The following is a 27,144-nucleotide window of genomic DNA, read 5'->3' as shown; positions in this document are numbered from 1 at the left end:
TTTAATCATTTTAATGAGCTTATCATTTTCCTCTTCAAACATTTCAAACATGGTTATTTTATAGTCTGGTTATTTTATTCCAATATTAGGGATTAAAATCTTAAGGAATCTAAATTTTCTCTCTTTTTTGCTAACTCATTTACATAATTTGTTTCCATGTTTACTGAATAATCTTTGTGAACTCATATTTGGTTGATTCTCATCTGTGGAATTTCTGGAGGCCTAACTGAGAGTGAATTACTCCAGAGGTAATTTGTGTTTGCTTGTACAACTGTCAGGAAGCATTACTGACCTGAAATTAACTTGTATCCTTGTCAAGATAACCAATTTAACATGGAAGTCTTCAATTCAGTCATCCAACCTTGAAGCTTGCTCAAGTCTTAGTCTGAATCCCAGAAGTGATTATCAGCAATTTGCTTCAAGATCATCCCACTTTTCCAGTGTGCTTACTGCTCATCACTCCATTTTCCACTCATAGTTTTATTTTGGTGAAGGAAGTGAGTAAGAAGAGTCTTAGAGGTTGCTCTATTTGCAAACCAGTGGTACGACGGAATGCTAGCAAGAATATCTAATAGCTCCAGAATATCAAGTTCACTATGTTGCTGGCAATACGAGTCATGTAATGACTTTTTAAAAAGCCCCTTTCTTCCCAATTTTTTATTAAGAAAATTTTCAAATGTAGAAAAAATTAAAAGATGGTGAGGCATGGTGGCTCATGCCTATAATCCCAGCACTTTGGGAGGCCGAGGAGGGTGGATCACTTGAGGTCAGGAGTTCAAGACCAGCCTGGTCAACATGGTAAAACCCCTTCTCACTAAAAATACAAAAATTAGCCAGGCGTGGTGGTGTGCGCCTATAGTCCCAGCTACTCTACTTGGGAGGCTGAGGCAGGAGAATCTCTTGAACCCAGGAGGCGGAGGTTGCAGTGAGCTGAGATCGCACCACTGCACTCCAGCCTGGGTGACAGAGTGAGACTCCGTCTCAAAAAAAAAAAAAAGACTATTGCAATGTAAACAGGTATACCTCCCCTAAATATTTCAGGATTCATCTACAGGTAAGATCATCCTTCTATATACCATTATCACACCTAAGAAAATTATATACCATTATATACCTATATACCATTATCACACCTAAGAAAATTAACAAAAATTCCATAATATCATCTGATATTCAATCCATATTCAAAGTTACGAAGATATCCCCAAAATAATTTTTATGTTTTTCAAACCAGGATTCCATGGGAGTTCATATATTGCATTTGGTTATTGTCTCTTGAGCCTAAAACAGACCCCACCTCAACTTTTTAAAAATGATACTGTGTTTTTGAAGAGGCTAGACCAGTTGTCTCATAATATGTACTACCTTCTAATTTTAATTATTTTCTCTTGGAGTCATTTAATTTGTTCTTCTATCTCCTATATATACTATAAACCAGAAGTTAGGTACATAGGCTTGATTCCAGGTCCCTCCATTGTAAAGGTATATTTACCCTTTGCAAATATAAATAATCTGTAAGAGAATCCTTGGCAACAAGTGAATATCCTCTTCCCAAGCAATCCTTTACATATTAATGTTTTTGATATCTACTAATGATCCTTGCTTAAATCTATTAAGGCTACAAAGGTTCCTCTCTTTAGAGGGCAAATTAATTTCATATCCTACAGACTTAACCTATAGATATACTTGCATATATGCACAAAATATAGAAGAATACATAAGTATATTCTATACCATTTTTTTTGAGACGGAGTTTCGCTCTTGTTGCCCAAGCTGGAGTGCAATGGTGCGATCTCGGCCCACTGCAACCTCTGCCTCCCGGGTTCAAGCTATTCTCTTGCCTCAGCCGCCCGAGTAGCTGGGATTACAGGCACACGCTACCACACTGGCTAATTTTTTGTATTTTTAGTAGAAATGGGATTGCACCATATTAGCCAGGATGGTCTTGAACACCTGACCTCAGGTGATCCACCCGCCTCGGCCTCCCAAAGTTCTGGGATTACAGGCGTGAGCCACTGCGCCCAGCCTATTCTACACCATTTTTAATAGCACAAAATTATAAAATGTATATTCATCTTCAGGACATAGGTTAAATTTTATAGTACTTCCACGTAATTATGATACAGGAAGTTCCAACTTATTTTATTTTATTTTTTTTTGGAGACAAGAGTCTCACTCTGCTTAGTGCAGTGGTACAATCTTGGCTCACTGCAACCTCCACCTCCTGGTTCAAGCAAATCTTGTACCTCAGCCTCCTGAGTAGCTGGGACTAGGGACTACAGGCGTGTACTACAACGGTCAGCTAATTTTTGTATTTTTAGTAGAGACGGGGTTTTACCATGTTGTCCAGGCTGGTCTCGAACCCCTGGCCTCAAGTGATCCTCCTGCCTTGGCCTCCCAAAATGCTGGGATTACAGGTGTGAGCCACTGTGCCTGGCCAACATTTTTTTGATATATAATAATCTTTAAGATATATCACTATAGCTTGACTTCATCTCCTAACACTCTCTTCTTTCCTTACTCCTCCTCAAACACTCAAAAGCCCTAGAGCATATTCCTAGCTCTGGGACTTTTACTTTTCCTTCTGCCTGGAATGCGCTTTCTCCATTCAGGTCTTTGTTCTTATAGGATAGAATAAGCTTTCCCTGACCTCCCTACTTAAAACAGTTGTCCTATGTCCTTAGCTCTAACACTGTCTATTCCTTTAACCTGATTGACTTTTCTTCATACCTTTACTAACTCCTGACATGTTTATTGGTTTATTTGCTTATTATATTTCTTCCCCAACACTAGAATTGTCAGCTCCAGTGGAATTTACTTGCTTTGTTCACAACTATATCCTTAATGCATAGAACAGCAATTCCATAGTGAGTACTTAATTTTTTTTTCATTCACATATGTAAAGCCATGATTCACAAGATTTTATATGTTATGCTATAAGCCTGTATCGACATAAAGTATCTTTAGGATTCTCAAGAAACTGGTAATAATGGTTGCCTCTAGTGAGGTGAAATGGGAAGGTGGGGAATAGTGATGAGGGAGACTTACTACAATGTATACACTTAATCACAGTCTAAATTTTTAACCATGTACGTTCATGAAAAACATAAAGGCTGGGCACAGAGGCTCACACCTGTAATCCCAGTACTTTGGGAGGCCGAGGTGGGCGGATCACCTAAAGTCAGGAGTTCGACACCAGCCTGGCCAACATGGTGAAACTCCGTGTCCACTAAAAATACAAAAATTAGCCAGGCGTGGTGGCATGTGTCTGTAGTCCCAGCTACTTGGGAGGCTGAGGCAGGAGAATTGCCTGAACCTAGAAGTGGAGGTTGCAGTGAGCTGAGATCATGCCAGCCTGGGCAACAGAGCGAGACTCCATCTCAAAAAAATAAATAAATAAATAAATATTAAAAAATCGATGTTTTTTTTTTTGGAAACAGGGTCTCACTTTCTCATCCAGGCTGAAGTGCAGTGGTGTGATCTCAGCTCACTGCTGCCTCAACCTCCTGGGCTCAAGAGATCTTCCCACCTCAGTCCACCAAGTAGCTGGCACTACGGGCATGAACCACCACACCCAGCTAATGTTTTTGTATTTTTTTGGTAGAGACACAGTTTCACCATGTTGCCCAGGCTGGAAAAATTAATGTTAAACCCAGCACTTTGGGAGGCCAAGGTGGGTGGATCACTTGAGGTCAGGAGCTCAAGACCAGCCTGGCCAACAGGGTGAAATCCCATCTCTACTAAAAATACAAAATTAGCTGGGTGTGGTGGCATGTGCCTGTAATCCCAGCTACTGGAGGCCGAGTCAGGAGAATCACTTGAACCCAGGAGGCAGAGGTTACGGTGAGCTGGGATTGCACCTCTGCACTCTAGTTTGGGTGACTGTCTCAGAAAGAAAAAAAAGTAATGTTAAAAATTTTTAAAAATATGCCCAAAGAACATCCTAATTTAATCTGCTGCCCCTTTTTATAACTTCATGCAGGTACCTTTCTTAACAAATTTTTAAGGATTTAACTTTGATAGGCTTGTTCAGTTCAGACAAAACTGTTTTGACATTAGTACAACTAGAAAGTAATCACCATGAGCTATGAAGTCAGCATGAATATTTTACTCATTACATGCTATGTAAAAGACTACAAAGATACACGCCAACATGTTAACAATGATTACTTCTCATTAGACAGCTAATGGGTCTTTATGCTTCCCTAAATGTAACTTTCCACACTAAGCATAAATTACTTCTATAATCAGAAAAAAAATGTACTTTTAAAAAAAGATTTGATTTAAATAAAATAAAAATTTAGACTTAAAAGAACAATTTCTTCTGTTTTTTTTAAGACAGAGTCTCCCTCTGTCGCTCCCTCTGTCGCTCCAGGCTTGATCTCTGCCCACTGCAACCTCTGCCGCCTGGGTTCAAGCGATTCTCCTGCCTCAGCCTCCCGAGCAGCTGGGATTACAGGCACATGCCACCATGCCCGGCTAATTTTTTTTTGTATTTTTACTACAGACGGGGTTTCAGCATGTTGGTCAGGCTGGTCTCGAACTCCTGACCTTGTGATCTGCCCACCTTGGCCTCCCAAAGTGCTGGGATTACAGGCGTAAGCCACCGCGCCCAGCCAACAATTCTTAATACACAAATATTTTCTATAATTGTGACATTAATATAAAGTGAAGGAAGGCATTTCAAATATAATCATTTTCCTTAGGATTCCAAAAAGTAATTTTATAGTAAAATTCCCATTATATTCATTTTAATACTACAATAACTTTTTTCCTTATATCTTGTCTTATTCTTCTAGCTTGGAATATACAATTAATGTAATTCTAAGCTTACTTTAAAAGCATAAGACAATTCTGAATATGTGATCCTTTTAAAGGATTTTACATTAACCATGTATTTTAATTCTTTTAAAATCTTTAATCTCTTATTTTCTTTCTAGTTGTTTCTTCCTTTCAAACCATAATTCTTAACACTTTAGAACCTAATTTTTTATACAAGATGTATCCTTACAATAATGGCTTTACATTTCTTTAAAATTAATAGTGTTTTTCACTGATTACCATTAAATACGGATACATTCCCATGGAAAATTCTCTTTTCATAGAAGCATTGATTGTAAACCTTGGAATAACTTCAGGCAATTTTGTTTCAGGAATGAGCAGTATTATCATTCCCACTACACAGATGAAGTACTTAAAAAGCCTAGAAAAGTCTGGGTGCCATGGCTCACACCTGTGATCTCAGCACTTTGGGAGGCCAAAGTGGGAGGACTGCTTAAGGCCAGGAACTGAAGACCAGCCTGGGCAACATAGCAAGACCCTGCCTCTATGAAAAATAAAGTTAGCCTGGCATGGTGGCAGGCGCCTGTAGTCCTAGCTACTCAAGAGGCTCAGGGGAGGCTGAGGTAGGATCACTTTGAGCCCAGGAGTCCAGGGCTGCAGTGAGCTATGATCCAACAAAGGCAACAGAGCGAGATCGCTCTTTTAAAAAAAGCCTAGAAACGTTTGGTAGACTGTCCAAGGTTACCTACCTATTTAGTGATCAAAGAGAGTAAGAAAAGAGATTAGGAAAAAGCCTTCCTTATTTCTCATTGCAGTACTTTTTCTACTATAATTCAGCCAAGTTTATAAACCTCTGAGAAAAAGGAATGAGATGGTAGCTAATTCCACAGTACACTGTGCGATTTTATGCCCAGAAATTGTTCCCAACATTGTTCCTTTGCCGCTATTTCCCAGGTTATAGAACTTTCTTCCATTTTTTGTTAAAAGCAGCAAGAAACTCAGTAACAGACTCCATGTTGGCCTCAGCTGTCTGCCAGCAGAGAAAATGAGATTCTTGTTGGAAGTCTGTGAAACTAATCTACTATATAATTGTAGCACAGGAAATTAGCTACCCTAATTTTCCATATTTGTGAGTAAATTCCTTCAATGAAACCACATCAGTTAATGCTTGAGTTCTGTAAAGTGAATCACAGTTCTACTTCTTCAATTCTGTAAAATAACATTTTAAAATTAGGGCTCTCTACAGTAAAATAAACCACATAAAAATAATGTCCAATAAATCTTAATAGCATAAAGGGATAACAGCATATCACTAGACTCTGAGTACTTCTGGAAAAAAGCCTTTGCTATAGCAGTTTTTCATTTCACAACAATAATCAACTGGTAAGAAAAATGTTATATTGATATAAATTGTTACCAAGGACTATAAATGTAGTGCCCTGTACCATTCTCATGATTTTCAAGAGTACATACCGACAGTTTTTTGCCGTACTATACTCCTCGCCTTTTCGGTTCCTGGAGAACCAGTGGTTGTTGCACTCCTCTGTCTCATTGGGGCTTGGCCAGGCTGATCACGACTCCATCCTCTAGAAAATGACTTGTCAACTGAAACTTTCTGAAATTCATGTCCAACTCCTAGAAATGTAGATTTTCAATCTCAATATACTGTTACTTGATCAATAATATCTTCAAGTTATGTGTGCTACCTTGCCTCAGAGTCTTAGGTTTGCTCACATAAATTATAAAGTAATAAGATAAAATGCTGTGTACTGTAAGGCTTTCATGAGCTTCACTTTATGTATAAATCATATTCCAAAACTGATGCGGAATTTTAAAATTACACCATTAGCAATAAGCTATTAGAAATTCTCTGCCACCCACTTGCTTTGGAATAAAAATGAAACATTTAGACAAGAAAAAAAAGACAGGAAATGTGCTAAACAAAACCCATCCTGTGGTGATGATTACTAAATCTCCAATCTGCCAATAATAGCCACTTGGGAAATATAGTCCAGGAAAAAGTAGTTTGAGCACATAATACCCTGGACAAAAGTATGAAATGTGACTTAGATGTAAACTCTAGCTAGCAACTAATATTTAACAATGCAAAATACTGGCTGGGAGTAGTAACTCACACCTGTAATCCCAGCACTTTGGGAGGTGGAGGTGGGCAGATTGTTTGAGCCCAGGAGTTCGAGACTAGCCTGGGCAACATGGTGAAACCATGTCTCTATAAGAAATACAAACAAAAAAATTTAGCTGAGCATGGTGGTCTGTAGTCCCAGCTACTTGGGAAGCTGAAGGGGGGGATCCCTTGAGCCTGGGAGGTCGAGGCTGCAGTGAGCCATGACCGTGCTACTATACTCTAGCCTAGGAAACAGAGTGAGGCCCTGAATCAGAAAAAAAAAAAAAGCAAAATCCTAACTAACTGAGGATTTTAAAAACATATATTAATGATATAATCATTATGCTACTGCCCCACTCCCTTTTAACATTAGACAGATACATATTTCATGTCTAGGGAATGTTTGCTTTTAGTTAAAACTAAGTAAGTGCTTTCAAAAACAATTTTTAAAATAATTATTGTATACATTTTAAATAGAGTAACATTAAACCACCTTCTCAGTTCTAAGAAAAAATTGCTTATGATAAAAAGGAATGGTATTTTATACATTTTCATTTTGTTTAATTCTTAAAAATAAAATATTTAAGATTCTACTTATTTCACCCTCACCCCTCTCCCTGGAATGGTTTTCCCTGACTCAATTATTTAAACAAATTTATATAGAGCATCTCTATGAACAATTCTTACCTTTCCCTTTGTGCTTTTTTTGTTTCTGTTCACTCAGCTTATCCAATGGTAAATCACTGAGATCCAAACTATATAAATTCCTAGCTAAAACTTTTGTTAATGTCTCCATAGTCAGTGACCACTCAGTGGCCAACTCTTCCCAATAGGTCAACGATGACAATACTGACAGTAAGTCATCCCAAAGTTCTCGGGAGATGTACACATTTAGGTTTGCTTTGATCCAGGCAACTATAAGGGTCTATAAAGACAAATATCAGAAATAACAATAAAATGTGTTTAGTGTGTGACTTCAAAATCAGATATTCAATTCTTTAAAAAATTACTTAAAAACAAGCAACATTTAAAATCGCATGCTTTTTTAAATAGATAATACTACTTGTAAAAGCAATTCATGCAATCATTAGAATCTACTATAAATTTCATTTCAACAACTGCCAACTCCCAACACCCAGCAATCTAAAAAGAAATCTCCCTAAATTTATAACTGTCTCTTATGCTGCATTATATTAATGTTAAATAAATGCTATTTAAAAAATAGTCTCCATACTTTTAAGTGTTGAAAATGTTGAGTTACTGAACTAAAAAGCCAAAACCTACATTCCCAAATTAAGGATGGAAATCACTAACTACAACTCGAAAATGTTTTTTAATAATATAAAGAAATAACATACTAGAGACATATTTAACTTAATGAAATGTAGTTTTGAAAATGTATACATAAACTAAAGGTTGAAATTAAATATTTTTAAACACAACAAATTAAAAGCATTCTGTAATAAATCTGATCACAGGATAAAAAAATTCATAAAAGGACAGAAATGGATTAGCCAGTAAGTACCCCCTGAGATTTTGTGGATTTCTACTAAAGATATGTCCTCTGACTGAAGAAACAAGTCATAAAATAACAATTCTCAAAAGCTTAATTCTACAACGTTTAGAAAGGAATTCACATAAATTTATACCTGAAATGTAAAGATGAAAATGAACAGAGTTTAGGTACAGAACTGTAGTAACTACCGACCTCCCAATCTATCTTTAATTTAATACAAAAAAAAGACTACTTTAATACTCAGACTATAAAAAAAAGTTGTTTCACATAGCAAGATAAAATTTTATCTTCCTGTAGCTCCTACCATCGGGTTAGCTCTAACAATGGAGAAACCTGAATGAAAAAACAAAAAATGGCTAATGAAGTTAAGAGGAGTTTAGATGATACGTGTAGCTGGTTTTAAAGGACTGTTCAACACCAGCATATAATTTTAGGTAAATGGCTAATATATGAAAAAAAACTCCAACCAATTTAAATGGCTACACCCATGGCCAAGAATTAGATCTGAGACAGCTTTTACCCTTGACATTAAGAATCATGTATTTGTATTTCATGATCATCTTAGAAAAATATTTTGTTTTCTTTTTTTCAAAGAATCCATAATACATTTAAAGTCAGCACTCTATCCTCAGATTTAAAAAACACAATATAGAATTCCTGTGTAATCAAACTACTACCAACTGAGAAGGGAGGATAATAAAGTCTTATTAAAAAAAAGCATGATAAGAATCAATCTTAATTATTTATTACTTTTTCATTATTACAGAATAACATAAAAAGACAGTTTTTCCTAGCAGTCCCAGAGATACAGAAACTCATAAAGCAGTCAGGTCATTATCCCTAAAACACTGCCAGGTTTTTGCAACCACATATTATGTATACTACACAAGAGATAAAATAAATATTAGCCTGTTTGTTCACAGACCTGATATTACCTCCACTCTTATACTAGGTTTTATGTATGGCAAATAGCTTATTTAGATGAGCAACTTTTAAGTTAGCTCTACAAAAGATCCCTTAATAAATAAGAAATAATCTCTAATTTAAAACTTTGTTTTCTGGTAACAAGTTCAGGGTTCAATGAATTTTAAAAAACAAACAAACAAACAACAAAACAAAACAAAACAACCCATATCTATCCAGCTATTCATCTATTTATTTATTTTTATTGCCTGGAAAAGTGGTCCCGCAAGTCGACCTGCCAAGGTCATATTTTTTTTCCCTTGGAACTGCAGGAAAGCTTGTGATGGCATCTTCAGTACAGATTCCGTGACTCTGAGCAACACAAGCAGCATCTGTTCCCTTAAAATAAAAAGACTGATTAATGTTTCCTTCTTGCATATGTTTGCATTTGGTTAATAGTTAACTTTCAAATACATACTTCTTATAAAAATTCAAATATCAAACATCTTTGAAAGACAATTTCAAATGTTTAGAGTTCCTTAAATATTAAAAATTAAAATTACATTTTATGTATCTACATCAATCATTTAAAATCATTTATCAGCCACAATATCCTCTCATCAAATAAAAACCTATTCAAAAGCTGAGGAACTGGAAGTGATAATGTGGCGAATGCTCCTGTCTCCGCAACCACAAATCAAGTAGTGACCTTAAGGAGCTATCTGAAGAACACTCATCTACACAATATAGTTCTACCCAGATGGAATCCAATCAAATCCATCTTTATAATATGGAGAATAACTATATCAAATCAATCAAATCCATCTTTATAATATGTTCAGTAACTACATATTGAGAATCATACCAATCTCAATTTCAGAAATTATATGACATCTTAATTAATAGATCACAAAGAAGCCTGGGCAACACAGCAAGCCTTGTCTCTCAAAAAAAAAAAAAAAAAAAAAAAATTAGCTGGGTGTGGTGGCACATGCCTATAGTCTCAGCTACTCAGGAGGCTGAGGTGGGCGAATCACTTGAGCCTAGGAGTTTGAGTCTGCAGTGAGCTTGATAATTAATCAAGGGCCATTACTCTATTGTTTCTTTCCACTCTTTTCATTATGCAGTTTTTTAATCTTTTCTTGTCTGTACTGCAAGTTAAACCAATTCTATTATTACCCTTATCTTGCCTCTTTCTCTTAGATGCTTATTATTAAAACCATAAAACTACCTTATTTACACTGATATTTCAAAACTTGATTCAACCACATATGAAAAAGAGGCTAAAGGGACTTTCAGTTGGGTGTATCAGCCCAATTCTCTATCACAGCCTCCTCCCCTCTGGTTATTTTGCAAGTCCATTCCAGGCATAGTGATACGTGGAACAGTCACTGTGAGAAATGTGGCAGGGGCGGCGACAGATCCTAGATCTAGATGTCATGGTTCTTCTGAGAAGTCAGAGTAGATTCAAACAGAAAACTGTCACTACATTAAAAATATCCTGGACGTATTAGCAAACAAATGCATGCATTTATTCACGGAATAAAAATCAAAGGTGCCACATTTGTAACCTTATGCTTCTAGCTTAGCTACATGAAATAAAAAGCTATTTGAAATCAACTACAAATGCAATAAAGCATAGATTTTCCAAATAAATCTTATTTGCTGTCAAACCATAACTCACTCATAAATCATACAATATTTTCACTTTGTAATACAATAAAAATGATTTTAATTAATAAAGTTTTATAAATTCTGGCCAGGTGTGGTGGCTCACACCTGTAATCTCAGTACTTTGGGAGGTGGTCAAGGCAGGTGGATCGCTTCAGCCCAGGAGCTCAAGAATAGCCTGGGCAACAAGGCGAAACATCTCTCTCTATATAAAAATTCAATGTAAAATATATGAAAAACCTCCCAAAATGCTATTACTTCAAGGGAAGTTTAAAAATTAAGAAAAAAATTCTAAAATTGTTTTCTACATAGCAAGTCAGTCACTATAATCTGGCTCATCAATGATTCAAAGTATACAGAAAGAAAAAAAAGGACTAACAAAATAATTGTCCAATGTAGTTATTGGCTAATAATAACTTGGGCTCTGAAGTCAGAAAAACCGTAGTTCAAATCTCTGTCCACTGCTCAACAGCTGTGTGAACAAGGACAAGTTACTTAACTTCCCAGTATTATCTGTATCATAGGGTGCTGTAAGAATTAAGTAATATGTGTAAAGTGTTTAGAAAGCTATGTGGCACAAATAAGTGTCCCAAATGTGTGAATAATAATAACTACATCTACATGCCATTCTATTAATACTGTTAGTAAAGAATCTTTTCAAAATATAAAGCCATTTTATACATAAATTAGGCATATGCTTTGACTAAGTAGTCTTATTTCTTAAAAAAAATTAGGAGTACTTAGTCAAAGCATATACCTAATTTATGTTTTGCCACATGTAGAGGAAAATAAAATACATATAAGAATGTTCATTGTCCTCTCTTTGCCTCAAAACAGAGAGAAATAACTACATGTCCATCAGTACAGGACTGGTTAAGAAAATTATGGCAGCCATAAAAAATGATGAGTTCATGTCCTTTGTAGCGACATGGATGAAATTGGAAATCATCATTCTCAGTAAACTATCGCAAGAACAAAAAACCAAACACCGCATATTCTCACTCATAGGTGGGAATTGAACAATGAGATCACATGGACACAGGAAGGGGAATATCACACTCTGGGGACTGCGGTGGGGTGGGGGGAGGGGGGAGGGATAGCATTGGGAGATATACCTAATGCTAGATGACGAGTTAGTGGGTGCAGCACACCAGCATGGCACATGTATACATATGTAACTAACCTGCACAATGTGCACATGTACCCTAAAACTTAAAGTATAATAAAATAATAATAATAATAATAATACAATTATAAAAAAATTCAAACAAAAAAAGAAAAAAAAGAAAATTATGGCATATATATATATATATATGGTATAATACTATATAACTGTGTGTGTGGTTTGATGAGCTAGATATTCACCAAAGGACAAACATCACTACTATCTCTAGAGAGTGAACCTTTGAGCTTTTTTCTTTTTTAAACTTTTCTTTGTTTGAATTTTATGATAAACATTTCATTTTTACAAAAACTGCAGAACCACTTTCCCATCTCCCCAAAAGGTCTATTTTTCCAATCAATTAGACAACTATTTATAGAGCACCAATGATATATAATGTACTATACTAAGAAATGTAGGAAATATAAAAATAAGAAAACCAGTAAATACCTTCTAGGGGTTCTCAGTTCTATGGTGGTAAACAGATATTTACACAAGTATTTTAGGGATCAAGACAGTTTTCACAAGAACTATACAGAAGTACAAATATAGAATGGAAACAAGTGAAGAAAAAAATTTAAGTAAGGATATGTAGAAACAGGAAGGTGAATCTAAGGGACAGTTATGGTGACAACAGGAAAAACAGCAGAATTAGACATTCTAAAGGAAAGTTCAGAAGGTGCCCAGGGAAGAACAACTTGATAAAGCTGGGAAGCAGGATCTTATCCTGAAAGCTGGAGGTTAGACTTCAGACAGGAAAAGTAGGCAGGGCCTGACGGTATACAGCTCTGAATGCCAGATTAAGGATTCAGGCATTCACATATTCAGTCAATCATCAACTTATTCATTAACTCATTCACACACAAGTAAACTTCATTTACTCATATATATTTGTATGCATGTATTCTTTCCTTAGGGGTTGAGGAGGATGAGGCCATTATACGCTCACTTCAGGAAGACAGTCCAAGGGGTCTTGCGGAAGTCCGAACAAAGTTTCAGGTAAGGTGAAAGGAACTATTGCCACTATGATTAACTTTATATTTATTCAATAATAGGAGCCCCTATAATACTGTAAACAAACCCTCTTCACAGACACTATTTCTCTAAAAATTACTATACCTGTGTACACAATAAAAACACATAGACATAAAGGATAAAAATTTTTTTACCAAGTCTTTTTGTCCATTGATACTTGTACAACCATGTACCGATAAATGTTAAGAATGCGTTTACACATATCTGTGTGTTCATCCAGAAGATTTTTTATTTCATTTGCAGGTTCAAGAAGAAATATATTTGATGAGTTTATAATAAACACCTAAGACAAAAGAAATCATTAGCTATTCACAAAGGAATTTCAATGGCAAATTTCTTATTCAAAGAGAAACAGACACTGATCACACTGTGGGTAAATTCTACAAGCTTAATAACTGAAACATAAACTCATTAAACCTACCTATTTTTATGTTTACCTAGACAAATATAAAGTTAATAGTAGGTACCCAAAGAAAATAAACCAAGTGCAAACAACAGTATTTCTTTCTTTTTTTTTTTTTTTTTTCGAGACAGAGTCTTGTTTAGTCACCCAGGCTGGAATGCAGCGGTATGATTTCGGCTCACTGCAACCTCTGCCTCCTAGGTTCAACAGATTCTCTTGCCTCAGCCTCCCAAGTAGCTGGGATTACAGGCATGTGTGCCACCACGCCAGGCTAATTTCTGTATTTTTACTAGAGGTAGGGTTTCACTATACTGGCCAGGCTGGTCTCAAACTCCTGGCCTCAAGTGATCTGCCCACCTTGGCTTCCCAAATTGCTGCGATTACAGGTGTGAGCCACTGCACCTGGCCTAAAACACAGTACTTCTAAACTGAGAAGCTTTAATAACTCTATTGCTATAATAAATTGAAAAAAAAATAAATACACATAGTTTAGGATAAAAGATGACACCTAAATCAGGAAGAATTTTCTGAATGAGTTGTTCAAAACATTTTATCCTCTTTTTCTTATTTATTTTCATGTTTGTATATCTGTTTTGGTGACAGAAGATTCCATTAGAAAAATCTATTACTATATCCCATCAAAATATTAAAATGGAAAAAACTGATTATCACTATGTATGCAGAAAAAGCATTCAACACTTATGACTGAAAACAATTTTTAGCAAACTAAGAAAAAGGCACACATTCATTGAAATAAAAAAGAGCATTTATAAAAAAGTATAAAAAAAGTATATACATAGTAATAGAACTTGAGAAATACCACAAAAAGCCAAGAATAAGACAAGGGTGCTCACTCTCATCCCATGGATCTGAGGGGCCCAGTAAGCATAAAAGGAAGAGTGGGTGGTAGAGAATAAGTATCAGCAAACTGAAAAGGAAAAGACAAATGGAGCTACGTTCCTGTCTAGGAGAATAGTACTTCAGAAAAAGAGGAAAATCAAGTTTAAAGGACCTGAGGTGAGAGCCTGCCTAACATGCTTGAGGAACAGCAAAGGAGTACAGAGTGAAGTAAACCAGGGGAAAAGCAGTGGAAGATGATGCTGAAAAACAGCCAGAGTATGTGGAGCAGAGATTCTCACACTACCTGTAGTGAAAGAACAGGTCTTCCCCAGCCCCAATCTTTTGCAGATCAATCCTATTTTAAAATACAATGAAAAATGAACAGAGATCGGGAGAGAGATCATCATGGCTGACGGGAAGCAGAACTAAATTGCAGCTCCGACTTGGACAGACAGAGCAGCGTGTGGAGGCTCATATCATGAATTTTACCTCCAGAACAACTGCAAGAACAAACACCAGGAATCCCAAAAGGACCCACAGACCTCTGAAGGAAGCAAACTGCTCCTGCAGGACCCAGGAGACACTCCAAATGCTGTGAGTGCCCAAACGGCAGAAGTGGGAAATGGAGATCCTTCTCTCCCGAAAACACACACCCATTGGGGAAACTGAAGGTCTAGTTTGTGGGAGAAATTTCCGCCCTTACCTGGAGCGGAGTAAATTTAGAGAGCCGAGGGAAATACAGGGGTAGAGGAAGCAGTAGGAAATGCCCTGGGAGCTTGCTGGGTCCCCAGGCAGGCCATTCCTGCCTGGCACCACAGGGATCCTTTGGGAGGGTGGCCTGAGGCGTGTGGAAAATGCCACAGGGAGAAGGAAGTCTCCAGATGAACTTTGTAAAAATTTGAACCAGGCAAGAAGCCTCCTGGCCAGAACTCAGAGGAGGGTGTGAATCCGGTGTGCAGACTCCACAGGCAGGGGAAGAACCAAAGCCCATTTCTTTCACAGCTGGGAGGAAGGTAGCCCAGGGCAAGTTCTCAAACCCTGCTCGCCCACTGCCTGGAAACAGACTCAGTGTTGTTAGGGCGGGCATGGTGGGAGACAGACTGGCCCTTCAGATTGCTTGGGAGGTGGGTAAGGCCTGTGACTGCCGGCTTTCCCTGAGTTCCCTGACAACCTGCATAACTCAGCAGAGGCAGCCATAATCCTCGCAGGTACACAACTCCATTGACCTGGGAACCTCACCCCCATCCCTCACAGCAGCTGTAGCAAGACCCACCCAAGGAGAGTCTGAGCTCAGACACACCTAGCCCTGCCCCCACCTGATGGGCCTTCCCTACTCATCCTGGTAACTGAAGACAAAGGACATATGCTCTTGGAAGATCTAGGGCCCCATCCACTGCCAGTTCCTTTCCATACTACCACAGCTGATGCTCTCTGGAATGTGCCACCTCCCGGCAAGAGGCCAACCAGCACAAAAACAGAGAATTAAACCACCAAAGCTAAGAAACCTCACAGACTTCATTTCACCTGCTGCCACCTCCACTAGAATAGTTGCTGGTATCCATGGCTGAGAGAACCATAGACAGTTTGCATCACATGACTCTGTGCAGACAAACTCCAGTACCAGCCTGGAGCCGGGGAGACTAGCTGGGTGGCTAGACACTGAAGAGAGACAACAATCGCTGCGGTTCAGCTCACAGGAAGCCACATCCATAGGAAAAGGGGGAGAGTACTACATCAGAAGAACACTCTATGGGACAAAAGAATCTGAACAACAGCCTTCAGCCTTAGACCTTCCCTCTGACAGAGCCTACCCAAATGAGAAGGAACCAGAAAACCAACTCTGGTAATATGACAAAACAAGGCTCTTTAACACCCCCAAGAATCACATTAGCTCACGAGCAATGGATCCAAACCAGGAATAAATCCCTGATTTACCTGAAAAAGAATTCAGGAGGTTAGTTATTAAGCTAATCAGGGACACACCAGAGAAAGGCAAAGCCCAGTGCAAGGAAATCCAGAAAACAATACAAGAAGTGAAGGGACAAATATTCAAGGAATTAAATAGCTTAAAGAAAAAGCAATCAAAAATTCAGGAAACACTGGACATACTTATAGAAATGCAAAATGCTCTGGAAAGTCTCACCAATAAATTGAACAAGTAGAAGAAAGAAATTCAGAGCTGGAAGACATGGTCTTCAAATTAACCCAACACAACAAAGACAAAAGAATAAGAAAATATGAACAAAGCCTCCAAGAAGTCTCGGATTATGTTAAACAACCAAATCTAAGAATAATTGGTGTTCCTGAGGAAGAAGAGAAATCTAAAAGTTGGAAAACATATTTGGGGGAATAGTCAAGGAAAGCTTCCCTGGCCTTGCTAGAGACCCACAAATCCAAATACAAGAAGCACAAAGAACACCTGGGAAATTCACTGCAAAAAGATCATCACCTAGGCACATTGTCATCAGGTTATCTAAAGTTAAGATGAAGGAAAGACTCTTAAGAGCTGTGAGACAAAACTATCAGGTAACCCACAAAGGAAAACCTGTCAGATTAACAGAGATTTTTCAGCAGAAACCCTACAGGCTAGAAGGGATTGGAGCCTTATCCTCAGCCTCCTCAAACAAAACAATTATCAGCCAAGAATTTTGTATCCAGCAAAACTAAGCATCATATATGAAGGAAAGATACAGTCTTTTTCAGATAAACAAATGCTGAGAGAATTTGCCAATACCAAGCCACCACTAAAAGAACTGCTAAAAGGTGCTTTAAATCTTGAAACCATCCTAGAAACATATCAAAACAGAACCTTTTTAAAGCATAAATCACACAGGGCCTATAAAACAAAAATACGATTTAAAAATCGAAAACAAAAAACAAAAAAACCAAGGTACACAGGCAACAAATAGCACAATGAATGGAATGGTACCTCATATCTCAATACTAACATTGAATGTAAATGGTCTAAATGCTCCACTTAAAAGATAGAGAACTGTAGAATGGATAAGAACTCACCAACCAACCATCTGCTACTTTCAGGAGACTCACCAAACACAGAAGGACTCGCATAAGTAAAGGGGTGGAAAAAGGCATTTCATGCAAATGGACACCAAAAGCGAACAGGGGTAGCAATTCTTGTATCAGACAAAACAAACTTCAAAGCAACAGCAGTTAAAGGAGACAAAGAGGGACATTATATAATGGTAAAAGGCCTTGTCCAACAGGAAAATATCATAATCCTAAACATATATGCACCTAACACTGCAGCTCCCAATATAAAACAATTATTAATAGACCTAAGAAATGACATAGACAGCAACACAATAATAGTGGGGGACTTCAATTCTCCACTGACAGCACTAGACAGGTCAAGACAGAAAGACAACAAAGAAACAATGGATTTAAACCATACCTTGGAACAAATGGACTTAACAGATATATACAGAACATTTCATCCAACAACTGCAGAATACACATTCTATTCAACAGTGCATGGAACTTTCTCCAAGATAGGCCATATGATAAACCACAAAATGAGCCTCAATAAATTTTAAAAAATTGAAATTACATCGAAGCACTCTCTTAGACCACAATGGAATAAAACTGTAAATCAACTCCAAAAGGAACCTTCAAAACCATGCAAATATATGGAAATTAAATAACCTGCTCCTGAATGAGCATTGGGTCAAAAACAAAATCAAGATGGAAATTTAAAAACTCTTCTGGCTGGGCACGGTGGCTCATGCCTGTAATCCCAGCGCTTTGGGAGGCTGAGGCGGGCAGATCACCTGAGTGTGGGAGTTCGAGACCAGCTTGACCAACATGGAGAAACCCTGTCTCTACTAAAAATACAAAATTAGCCAGGCGTGGTGGTGCATGCCTGTAATCCCAGCTACTCAGGAGGCCGAAGCAGGAGAATTGCTTGAACCCAGAAGGTGGAGTTTGCGGTGAGTTGAGATCGCACCACTGCACTCCAGCCTGGGCAACAAGAGTGAAACTCTGTCTCAAAAACAAACAAATAAGCAAACAAACAAAAAAATTCTCCAAACTGAACGACAATAATGACACAATCTATCAAAACCTCTATGATACAGCAAAGGTGGTGCTAAGAGGAAAGTTCATAGCCCTAAAAACCTACATCAAAAAGACTGAAACAGCACAAACTGACAGTCTAAGGTCATACCTCAAGGAACTAGAGAAACAAGAACAAACCAAACCCAAACCCAGCAGAAGAAAGGAAATAACCAAGATCAGAGCAGAACTAAATTAAAACAACAAACAAAATACAAAAGATAAATGAAAGAAAAAGCTAGTTCTTTGAAAAGATAAATAAAATTGATGGACCATTAGAAAGATTAACCAAGAAAAGAGAAAATTCAAATAAGCTCATTAAGAAACAAAACAGGAGATACACCAACAGCAACCGGCAGAGAATCAAATCAAGAACTCAACCCCTTTTATTATAGCTGCAAATAAATAAATAAATAAATAAAATACTTAGGAATATACCTAACCAAGGAGGCGAAAGACCTCTACAAGGAAAACTACGAAACACTGCTGAAAGAAATCGCAGATGACACAAACAAATGCAAACACATCCCATGCTCATGGATGGGTAAAATCAATATTGTGAAAATGACCATACTGCCAAAAGTGATCTATAAATTCAATGCAATCTCTATCAAAATGCCACTATAATTCTTCACAGAATTAGAAAAAACAATTCTAAAATTCATATGGAACCGAAAAAGGACCCACATAGCCAAAGCAAGACTAAGCAAAAACAACAAATCTGGAGGTATGACACTACCTGATTTCAAACTATACTGTAAGGCCATGGTCACCAAAACAGCATGATACTGGTATAAAAACAGGCACAGAGACCAATGGAACAGAATAGAAAACCCAGAAATAAACCCAAATACTTACAGCCAACTGATCTTCGACAGAGCAAACAAAAACATAAAGTGGGGAAAGGACACCCTTTTCAATAAATGGTGCTGGGATGATAGGTTAGCCACATGTAGCAGAACGAAACTGGATCCTCATCTCTAATCTTATACAAAAATCAACTCAAGATGGATTAAGGACTTAAATCTAAGACCTGAAACAATGAAAATTCTAGAAGATAACATTGGAAAAACCCCTCTAGACATTGGCTTAGGCAAGGATTTCATGACCAAGAACCCAAAAGCAGTATAAAAACAAAGATAAACAGCTGGGACTTAATTAAACTAAAGAGTTTTTATACAGCAAAAGGAATAGTCAGCAGAGTAAAGAGAAAACTCACAGAGTAGGGGAAAATCTTCACAATCTAGACATCTGACAAAGGACTAATATCCAGAATCTACGTGAATTCAAATAAATCAGTAAGAAAAAAAACAAACGATCCCATCAAAAAGTGGGCTAAGGACATGAACAGACAATTCTCAAAAGAAGATATGCAAATGGCCAACAAACATGAAAAAATGCTCAAAATCATTAATGATCAGGGACATGCAAATCAAAACCACAATGCGATACCACCTGACTCCTGCAAGAATGGCCATAATAAAAAAAAAAAAAATCAAAAAACACTAGATGCTGGCATGGATGTGGTCATCAGGGAACACTTTTACATTGCTGGTGGGAATGTAAACTAGTACAGCCACTATGGAAAACGGTGTGGAGATTCTTTAAAGAACTAAAAGTAGAACTGCCATTTTAATCCAGCAATCCCACTACTGGGTATCTACCCAGAGGAAAACAAGTCATTATATGAAAAAGGTACTTGCACACACGTTTATAGCAGCACAACTTGCAACTGCAAATTGTGGTACCAACCCAAATACCCATCAATCAACGAGTGGATAAAGAAACTGTGGTACATATAGACAATGGAATACTATTCAGCCATAAAAAGGAATGAATTAACGGCATTTGCAGCAACCTGGTTGAGACTGGGGACTATTATTCTAAGTGAAGTAACTCAGGAATAGAAAACCAAACATCATATGTTCTCACTGATATGTGGGAGCTAAGCTATGAGGACACAAAGGCATAAAAATGATACAAGGGACTTTGGGGACTTGTGGGAAGGGTAGTAGGGGGGCAAGGGATAAAAGACTGCAAATAGGGTGCAGTGTATACTGCTCAGGTGTTAGGTGCACCAAAATCTCATATCACCACTAAAGAACTTACTCATGTAACCAAATACCACTGGTACCCCAATAACCCATGGAATAATAAAAAATAAAAATAAAGACTATCAACTGGTGGAAAAATGAACAGAAAAAAGGAAATGAAAAAAGAGTAAGACAAAATTCAAATGCAAATTTTTTAACAGAATCAAAAGATATTAAATTATTTCATTTCTAAAGTTTTACTCTGTTTTGCAGTTATGCTGTGGGCCAGCCCTAGTCTATGGACCACACTCTGAGGAGCAATGATGGCCTTATAGACCATTATAAAGACTTCTGCATTGCTGCCTAGTGATAACGGAAAGTCACTGGAGGGTTCTGAGCAGAAAAATGACATAATCTGACTTACATTTTACAGGATCCCTCTGGCCAGAGCAGAGTGACAGGTGAGCAGGGCAGAAGCAGGGAGACTAATTAGAAACTTACTACAATATTACAGATGAAAGATTATAGAGAGACACTTAGACACAAGAGGTAGTGTGTGTGCTGAGCAGTAGTCAGACTCCGTACACATTATGAAGGGAGAGCTGACAGGATTTGTCATCAAATTAGACAAACGTTAAGGGAAATGGAAAACAGAGTTGCCAGTAAATGAAACAAGGAAGACTGCAGGAAAAGCACTCAAATTTGAGATACTTATTAGATAGCCAAGTGAAAATGACAATTTGATATTTGAATATTTTAGTTAAGGATTCACAGAATTCAGATGAGAGATCCTAGACTACATATAAAAATCTGAAGCTGTAGCATACAGATGATATTTAAAGCCATCTATATGTATGAGACAAGAGAATAAGAGATTCAAGAACTGATTCCTGGGCACTTCAACATGAAAAGGTCAGGGCTTTACAGAAAAATCAGTGAAAGAATCTGCTTTAAGAAGTAGACAATGAAGTGAGAAGAAACAGGAGGATATGCTATTCTGGAGGCCAAGCAAAGAAGCATTTCAATGGGGAAGGAATGATCTACTCTGTAAATGCTTCTGATAAATCAAGCAGGATTAGGACTGAAAAAATGTACATCTGATTTAACAATGTAGAGGTCACATGTGGCCTTGACAAGGACATTTTGATTTAAAAAGTGAATGATTGGCCAGGCACAGTGGCTCATGCCTATAATCCCAACACTTTGGGAGGCTGAGGCAGGCAGATCACTTGAGGTCAGGGGTTTAAAACCAGCCTGGCCAACATGGCAAAAACCCATCTCTACTAAAAATACAAAAGTTAGCCAGGCATGGTGGCGTGTGCCTGTAATCCCAACTACTCAGGAGGCTGAGGCAGGAGAATTGGTTGAACCTGGGAGGCAGAGGTTGCAGTGAGCTGAGATTGTGCCACTGCACTCTAGCCTGGGTGACAGACCGAGGCTCCATCTCAAAAAAAAAAAAAAAAAAAAAAAAAGTGAATGAATATAATGAACTCCTACAAACCATTAAGAGAAAGACCAACACCCAAAATAATGGAAAAGCATATGAATTCATAGATAAGAAAAGATGCTCAAATTCAGTACTGATGAAGGAAAAGCAAATTAAAATGGAAAAACACAAACTTTTTTTAAAAAATGAGACAATATTTCACATATAAAGGACCAGCAAAAAATTAAAATCTGACAGTACAAGTAATAGGGAGAACATAAGGAAATGAGAACTCCCAAACACTACTAGACGGAATGTAAATTATTCTGACAAAGTGGAGAACAATTGGGTGATAATAGTAAAGTTATTAATGTACAAATCCTACAACTCAGTAATGCCACTTTTGGTATATAACCTAGGGAAATTTTCCCAGCTGCATGTAAAAATACACGTATAAGAATGTTCACAGTTGGGCGTGGTGGCTCATGCCTATAACCGCAGCAATTTGGGAGGCCAAGGCAGGTGGATTACCTGAGGTCAGGAGTTTGAGACCAGCTTGGCGAACATGACGAAACCCCATCTCTACTGAAAATACAAAAAAATTAGCCAGGTGTGGGGACGGGCACCTGTAATCCCAGCTTCTTGGGAGGCTGAGGCAGGAGAATCATTTGAACCCAGGAGGCAGAGGTTGCAGTGAGCCAAGATCGTGCCATTGCACTCCAACCTGGGCAACAACAGTGAAACTCCATCTCCAAAAAAAAAAAAAAAAAGAATGTTCACAGCCAGGCATGGTGGCTCACACCTATAATCCCAGCACTTTGGGAGGCTGAAACAGGTGGATCACCTGAGGTCAGGAGGTTCGAGACCAACCTGGCCAACATGGTGAAACCTTGTCTCCACTAAAAATACAAAAATTAGCCAAGCATAGTGGCATGTGCCTGTAATCCCAGCTACTTGGGAGGCTGAGGCAGGAGAAGCATTTGAACCCAGGAGGCAGAGGTTGCAGTGGGCCAAGATCGCACCATTGCACTCCAGCCTGGGCAACAAGAGCGAAAACTCCATCTCAAAAAAAAAAAAAAAAAAAAAAAAAAGTTCACTGTAGTACTATTTGGAATAGTGAAAAACTGGAAACAAAAGACCATCAACAGAAAAATGAATAAGTCAAATGTGAAATAAAGTACAATACCACAAAATAGTTAAAATGAATTATGGCTGTAGAGTAACAACAAATCTCATAAACAGAATGGCTAATAAAAAAAATCAGTTGCAGATGACAGTACACCATAACATAATTTATATAACATTTAAAATTATCTAGAATAATATGTAATGTTTATTAATATATATATTAAGTGATGAAAGGAGAAAATAAAATATGGCATAATGATAAATATAGGTGGTGAATTTATTATATTGTGAAAAGTATACTGTATACTGAAATACTGAACAGAAATATTTAATGATTATTTTATTTTTAAAAATAGCCATAAAGTGATCCACCTGCAAAACTGCCTGGGTACCAGCTCGTATGTTTTGTTCTGTGGCTTCTTCAGAGGCGTTATGAAGAGCACCTTGGTAGGAGCCGTTTTTTGCCCAACTGGAGTTTCGAACATGATCAGCAGTATTGGTCCCATTTTCCTGAAGCAAAATATCAAGTTTTTAATATTTCATTAAAAAGAATGCTGCAACTAGTCAGTTAAGTTGAAAAGGTAAATGAAATTATTAGGTCCCACTGCTAAACAGGTTTCTTTCTCTCAAAATAGATGATGTCTTATCCAAATCCAAAAACAATGTATATTCACTGTAAAAAAGGATTCTCAATGACAAAAATATAAAGTAAAAAACAACAACAAAACCCATAATGAGCAGCCAGAGATTATATCATTCCAGAGAGTATTCTTCTATAGGTCTAATATATAAACCTCCCTTTCATACTCTCACACACTCAAGAATGGGATTATACTACCTATAGCTTTGTAAAAAGACGAATTCTGTTCTACATTAAATGCCAGAATCCAAATAAATGACAAAAAAAATGGCTTATGTTTATCCTACTTAGGAGTACTAAAATTCTCATTATTCAAAGAATACTGAAACTTCAAATCACTGAGACTACAGCTTTCTGCTTGCATTTTAGCTGTAACAAGTCTTACAGACAAGGGAGTTCCCTCAGTTAAAAAGCACAAACAGAAATGCCACTCTGCAGTTCTCTTTTTAAAGTGTCCCTCCAGTTTCTTCCTTCTTGTCATTCACCAATATCTTTAAATAGTTAAGTTTTACAAAAATATTTTGTATAGGGTTTGTAATATGCAAGAGGTTTAGTCCAATATAAACAGTTCTGCCATTACCAGAAACAATACTGGAACCCTGCCCTGAGTAGCCAATAAAACATGCCATGGTCTAGTCTAGCCTTTCTCTTAAGCTCCATGTCCCTGTAATCAAGTGTCTTCTGAAGAGCCCTTCCTGAATGACCCACAAGCATCTCAAACTTCAGATATTTTAAAATAAGTTTATTAATCAGATTCCCCCCCATTCCTGCCAACCCAATCCCTCCAGCTGCCTTAGCCATCACCAAACTTGAGCTGTTTAAAATTCCCATCCATGTGTGAATGGCAACTACTCTGGTTGCAAAAGAAAGAAACTTGCGACACCTCCCCATTCCTCAAAAACACTAGTATATCTGTCCTCTCCCTTATATTTCCACTGCAACTACTGCTGTCCTAGATCAGGTACTTATCATCTCACTTCCAAACTTTGCTAATCCTTCCTAACTGGTCTCCTTGCCTACAGACTGACCTACAATCTATCCTCCATTCTGGGCCTGGTATGACCTTCTCAAGTATGTAACTGTTCATGCTACTCTCTTATTCAAAGGCTTTCCAGTTTCTAGAATGTAATTAAAGTCTACTAACATGGCATACAAGTTACTGAACAGAATCTAGTCCTGTCTATCTCATATTTCCTGCTGTTCTGGCTCATCTACTCTACGCTGCAGCCAAATAAAAATATTTTCAAGGTTTCTCATACATTTGTAGGTGCTATTCACACGGTGTGTTACCTTTCCCATTTGTCTACCTGTTCTTCTATCTTATACTATCTCTTCCATGAAGCGTTCCCTGATTTCCCCAAGCAGAGTTAGGTGTTCTCTCTTTCATGCTCTAGGATCATAGCAGTAACACTGTTTTATAATAATACTTATTTTGTATGTTTGTCTTCCGGCTAAACCAGAAGTTATGTGAAGGTAGAAATAATGTCTGCTCATGTTTCTACCTCCAACACTTGTTATCAATGTGGGCAACCAAAAGCTTTGTATGGTATTTTGAAATTTGTGAGAGTGTTTTCTTGTCACAATAAATAAAAGACACCACTGGAATTTAATGAAATAGGACAGAGAATGCTAAGCATCCTACACAGCACATGACAGTCCTACACACACAAAAAAGAAACTGTCTTATATTCTGTATGTCTTTCAAATGTCTCACAGATGCTATGAGAATTTTAAAAGCCCACTTAGGTCAGGGGCTGTGACTCCCGCCTGTCATCCCCAGCACTTTGGGAGGCTGAGGTGGGCAGGTCACTTGAGCTCAGGAGTTCAAGACCAGCTGGGAAACACGGTGAAACCCTGTCTCTATTAAAAATACAAAAAAATTAGCCAGGCATGGTGGTGAGTGCCTGTAGTCCCAGCTACTCGGGTGGCTGAGGCTGGATGATGGCTTGAACCTGGGAGGTGGAGGTTACAGTGAGCTGAGCTCATGCCACTGCATTCCAACCAGGGCGACAGAGGAAAACCTTGTTTCAAAATAATAATAATAATAAATAAAATTAAAAACCCATTTACAATTATCTGAATTTATAACATAATTCCACTTTATAACTGTAACACCAAAAATTTAAATGACTCCCTTATATATTGAATTTATCAGAAATGTAAACCAGAACATTATACCTTTTGGGTTTGGTCCACACCATTTGCAAGAGTCGCTGGCACTTCGAAAAACCACATCTCTAATGGCAGCCAGTGCTGGTTACACTACTTGAGTAACGAATAGAACAAACCTAGACAACATACCTAACATCACCAACCTACCCTTTCCTCTCTCCTTTCATTCCTTCCATTGTTTGTTTTTCAATTATGTATGTAGATAGTTTATATTATCCATCATTCTTATTTAAGAATAGTAAATGATGTGGGGTAGGCTCATTATATATGGCACATCATGACTAAAAAAGTCAGAGAAAGCAAATTCTTTTCAAACTCATAGGTTTATTTTCCAGCATAAAAATATCAATAAATTTGATATTTTTCATTGGTGTGTAAGAATTAGGACTGTAGATATTATTTCATAATTCATATGGTTAATTTTATTTACTTCAATTATATTTCTCAGTTACATTTTTCCCTTTCTTAGAAGGGGGGAGGGTGCTCTATGTATGTGTGTATATATACATATACACGTATATACACACACACACACGCTCAGGCTCATCAAATCCCTACAGAACTGGCCTATTCATCCACACATTAGTATCCTGACTAAATTCCACTGATGAGGTTAGATTAACCACTAAAGTGAATAAGCATTACTCAATCATTCCTATCTAGATTTAGCAAGATATGTATCAATCGCAGACAACTTTATGGTGAAAGGCAAATCAGACAAAACAGATAAATCACTTTCAATAAACTTTCTGCACTCCTAACTCCATCTTAGCATCTGCTGTTGGAGAGTCTGACCTGTGACAAAGGTTGAACAATCAAAGGAATAAATGGAACCCCAGGAACCCAAATGCCACCTCTACTACTCTCTCTTTTCTCATCTTTTCCCTGCTGTGAGTAAACTCTAGTCTTTCTTATCACAGAATAACTTATTTTACCAAGTCAAGAAGTTTCACATTCCGAAATCAGCTCTAGTGCAAAAGATTCCAAGGAGGGGGCACAAACACTGTGGCTTATGCTGGGTAGCCACTCCTGAATACTTACTCCTTCCAGGAAAGGAGGAATTGTGGTTTGGTAATAACACCCCCCCGAAAGTATGTATTTTAAAATCCATTTTGATGTAGTACCACAGTTTGAAATATTATACCTTTATAACAGTACCTAATTTTTATCTAGACAATGGCTTAAAGAATCAGTATACAACCTCAATACTAATTTTTAAAAGTTGTGGTATCACAGG

At 37.5% G+C, this 27,144-nt stretch overlaps 1 protein-coding gene across 6 annotated transcripts in view; it reads right to left on the bottom strand.

Annotated features, from left to right (window-relative positions):
• Positions 1-27,144, bottom strand: part of RALGAPA1 (Ral GTPase activating protein catalytic subunit alpha 1) — a 274,207-nt gene that overhangs the window by 179,964 nt on the left and 67,099 nt on the right. For all 6 annotated transcript variants that reach the window (XM_055361294.2, XM_055361295.2, XM_063697698.1 and 3 more), the window contains exons 12-16: positions 23,468-23,605; positions 13,329-13,477; positions 9,596-9,725; positions 7,595-7,832; positions 6,256-6,417 (exon numbers count right to left, since the gene is read on the bottom strand). In XM_055361294.2, coding sequence (XP_055217269.1) covers positions 6,256-6,417; positions 7,595-7,832; positions 9,596-9,725; positions 13,329-13,477; positions 23,468-23,605 — 817 coding nt within the window. The remainder of the gene's footprint in view (positions 1-6,255; positions 6,418-7,594; positions 7,833-9,595; positions 9,726-13,328; positions 13,478-23,467; positions 23,606-27,144) is intronic.

This window comes from Gorilla gorilla, chromosome 15, assembly GCF_029281585.2.
Source record: "Gorilla gorilla gorilla isolate KB3781 chromosome 15, NHGRI_mGorGor1-v2.1_pri, whole genome shotgun sequence".
Classification (NCBI taxonomy): Eukaryota; Metazoa; Chordata; class Mammalia; order Primates; family Hominidae; genus Gorilla; species Gorilla gorilla.
The sequence above is the reverse complement of the archived record's forward strand: the minus strand, read 5'-3'. Positions and strand labels throughout refer to the sequence as shown.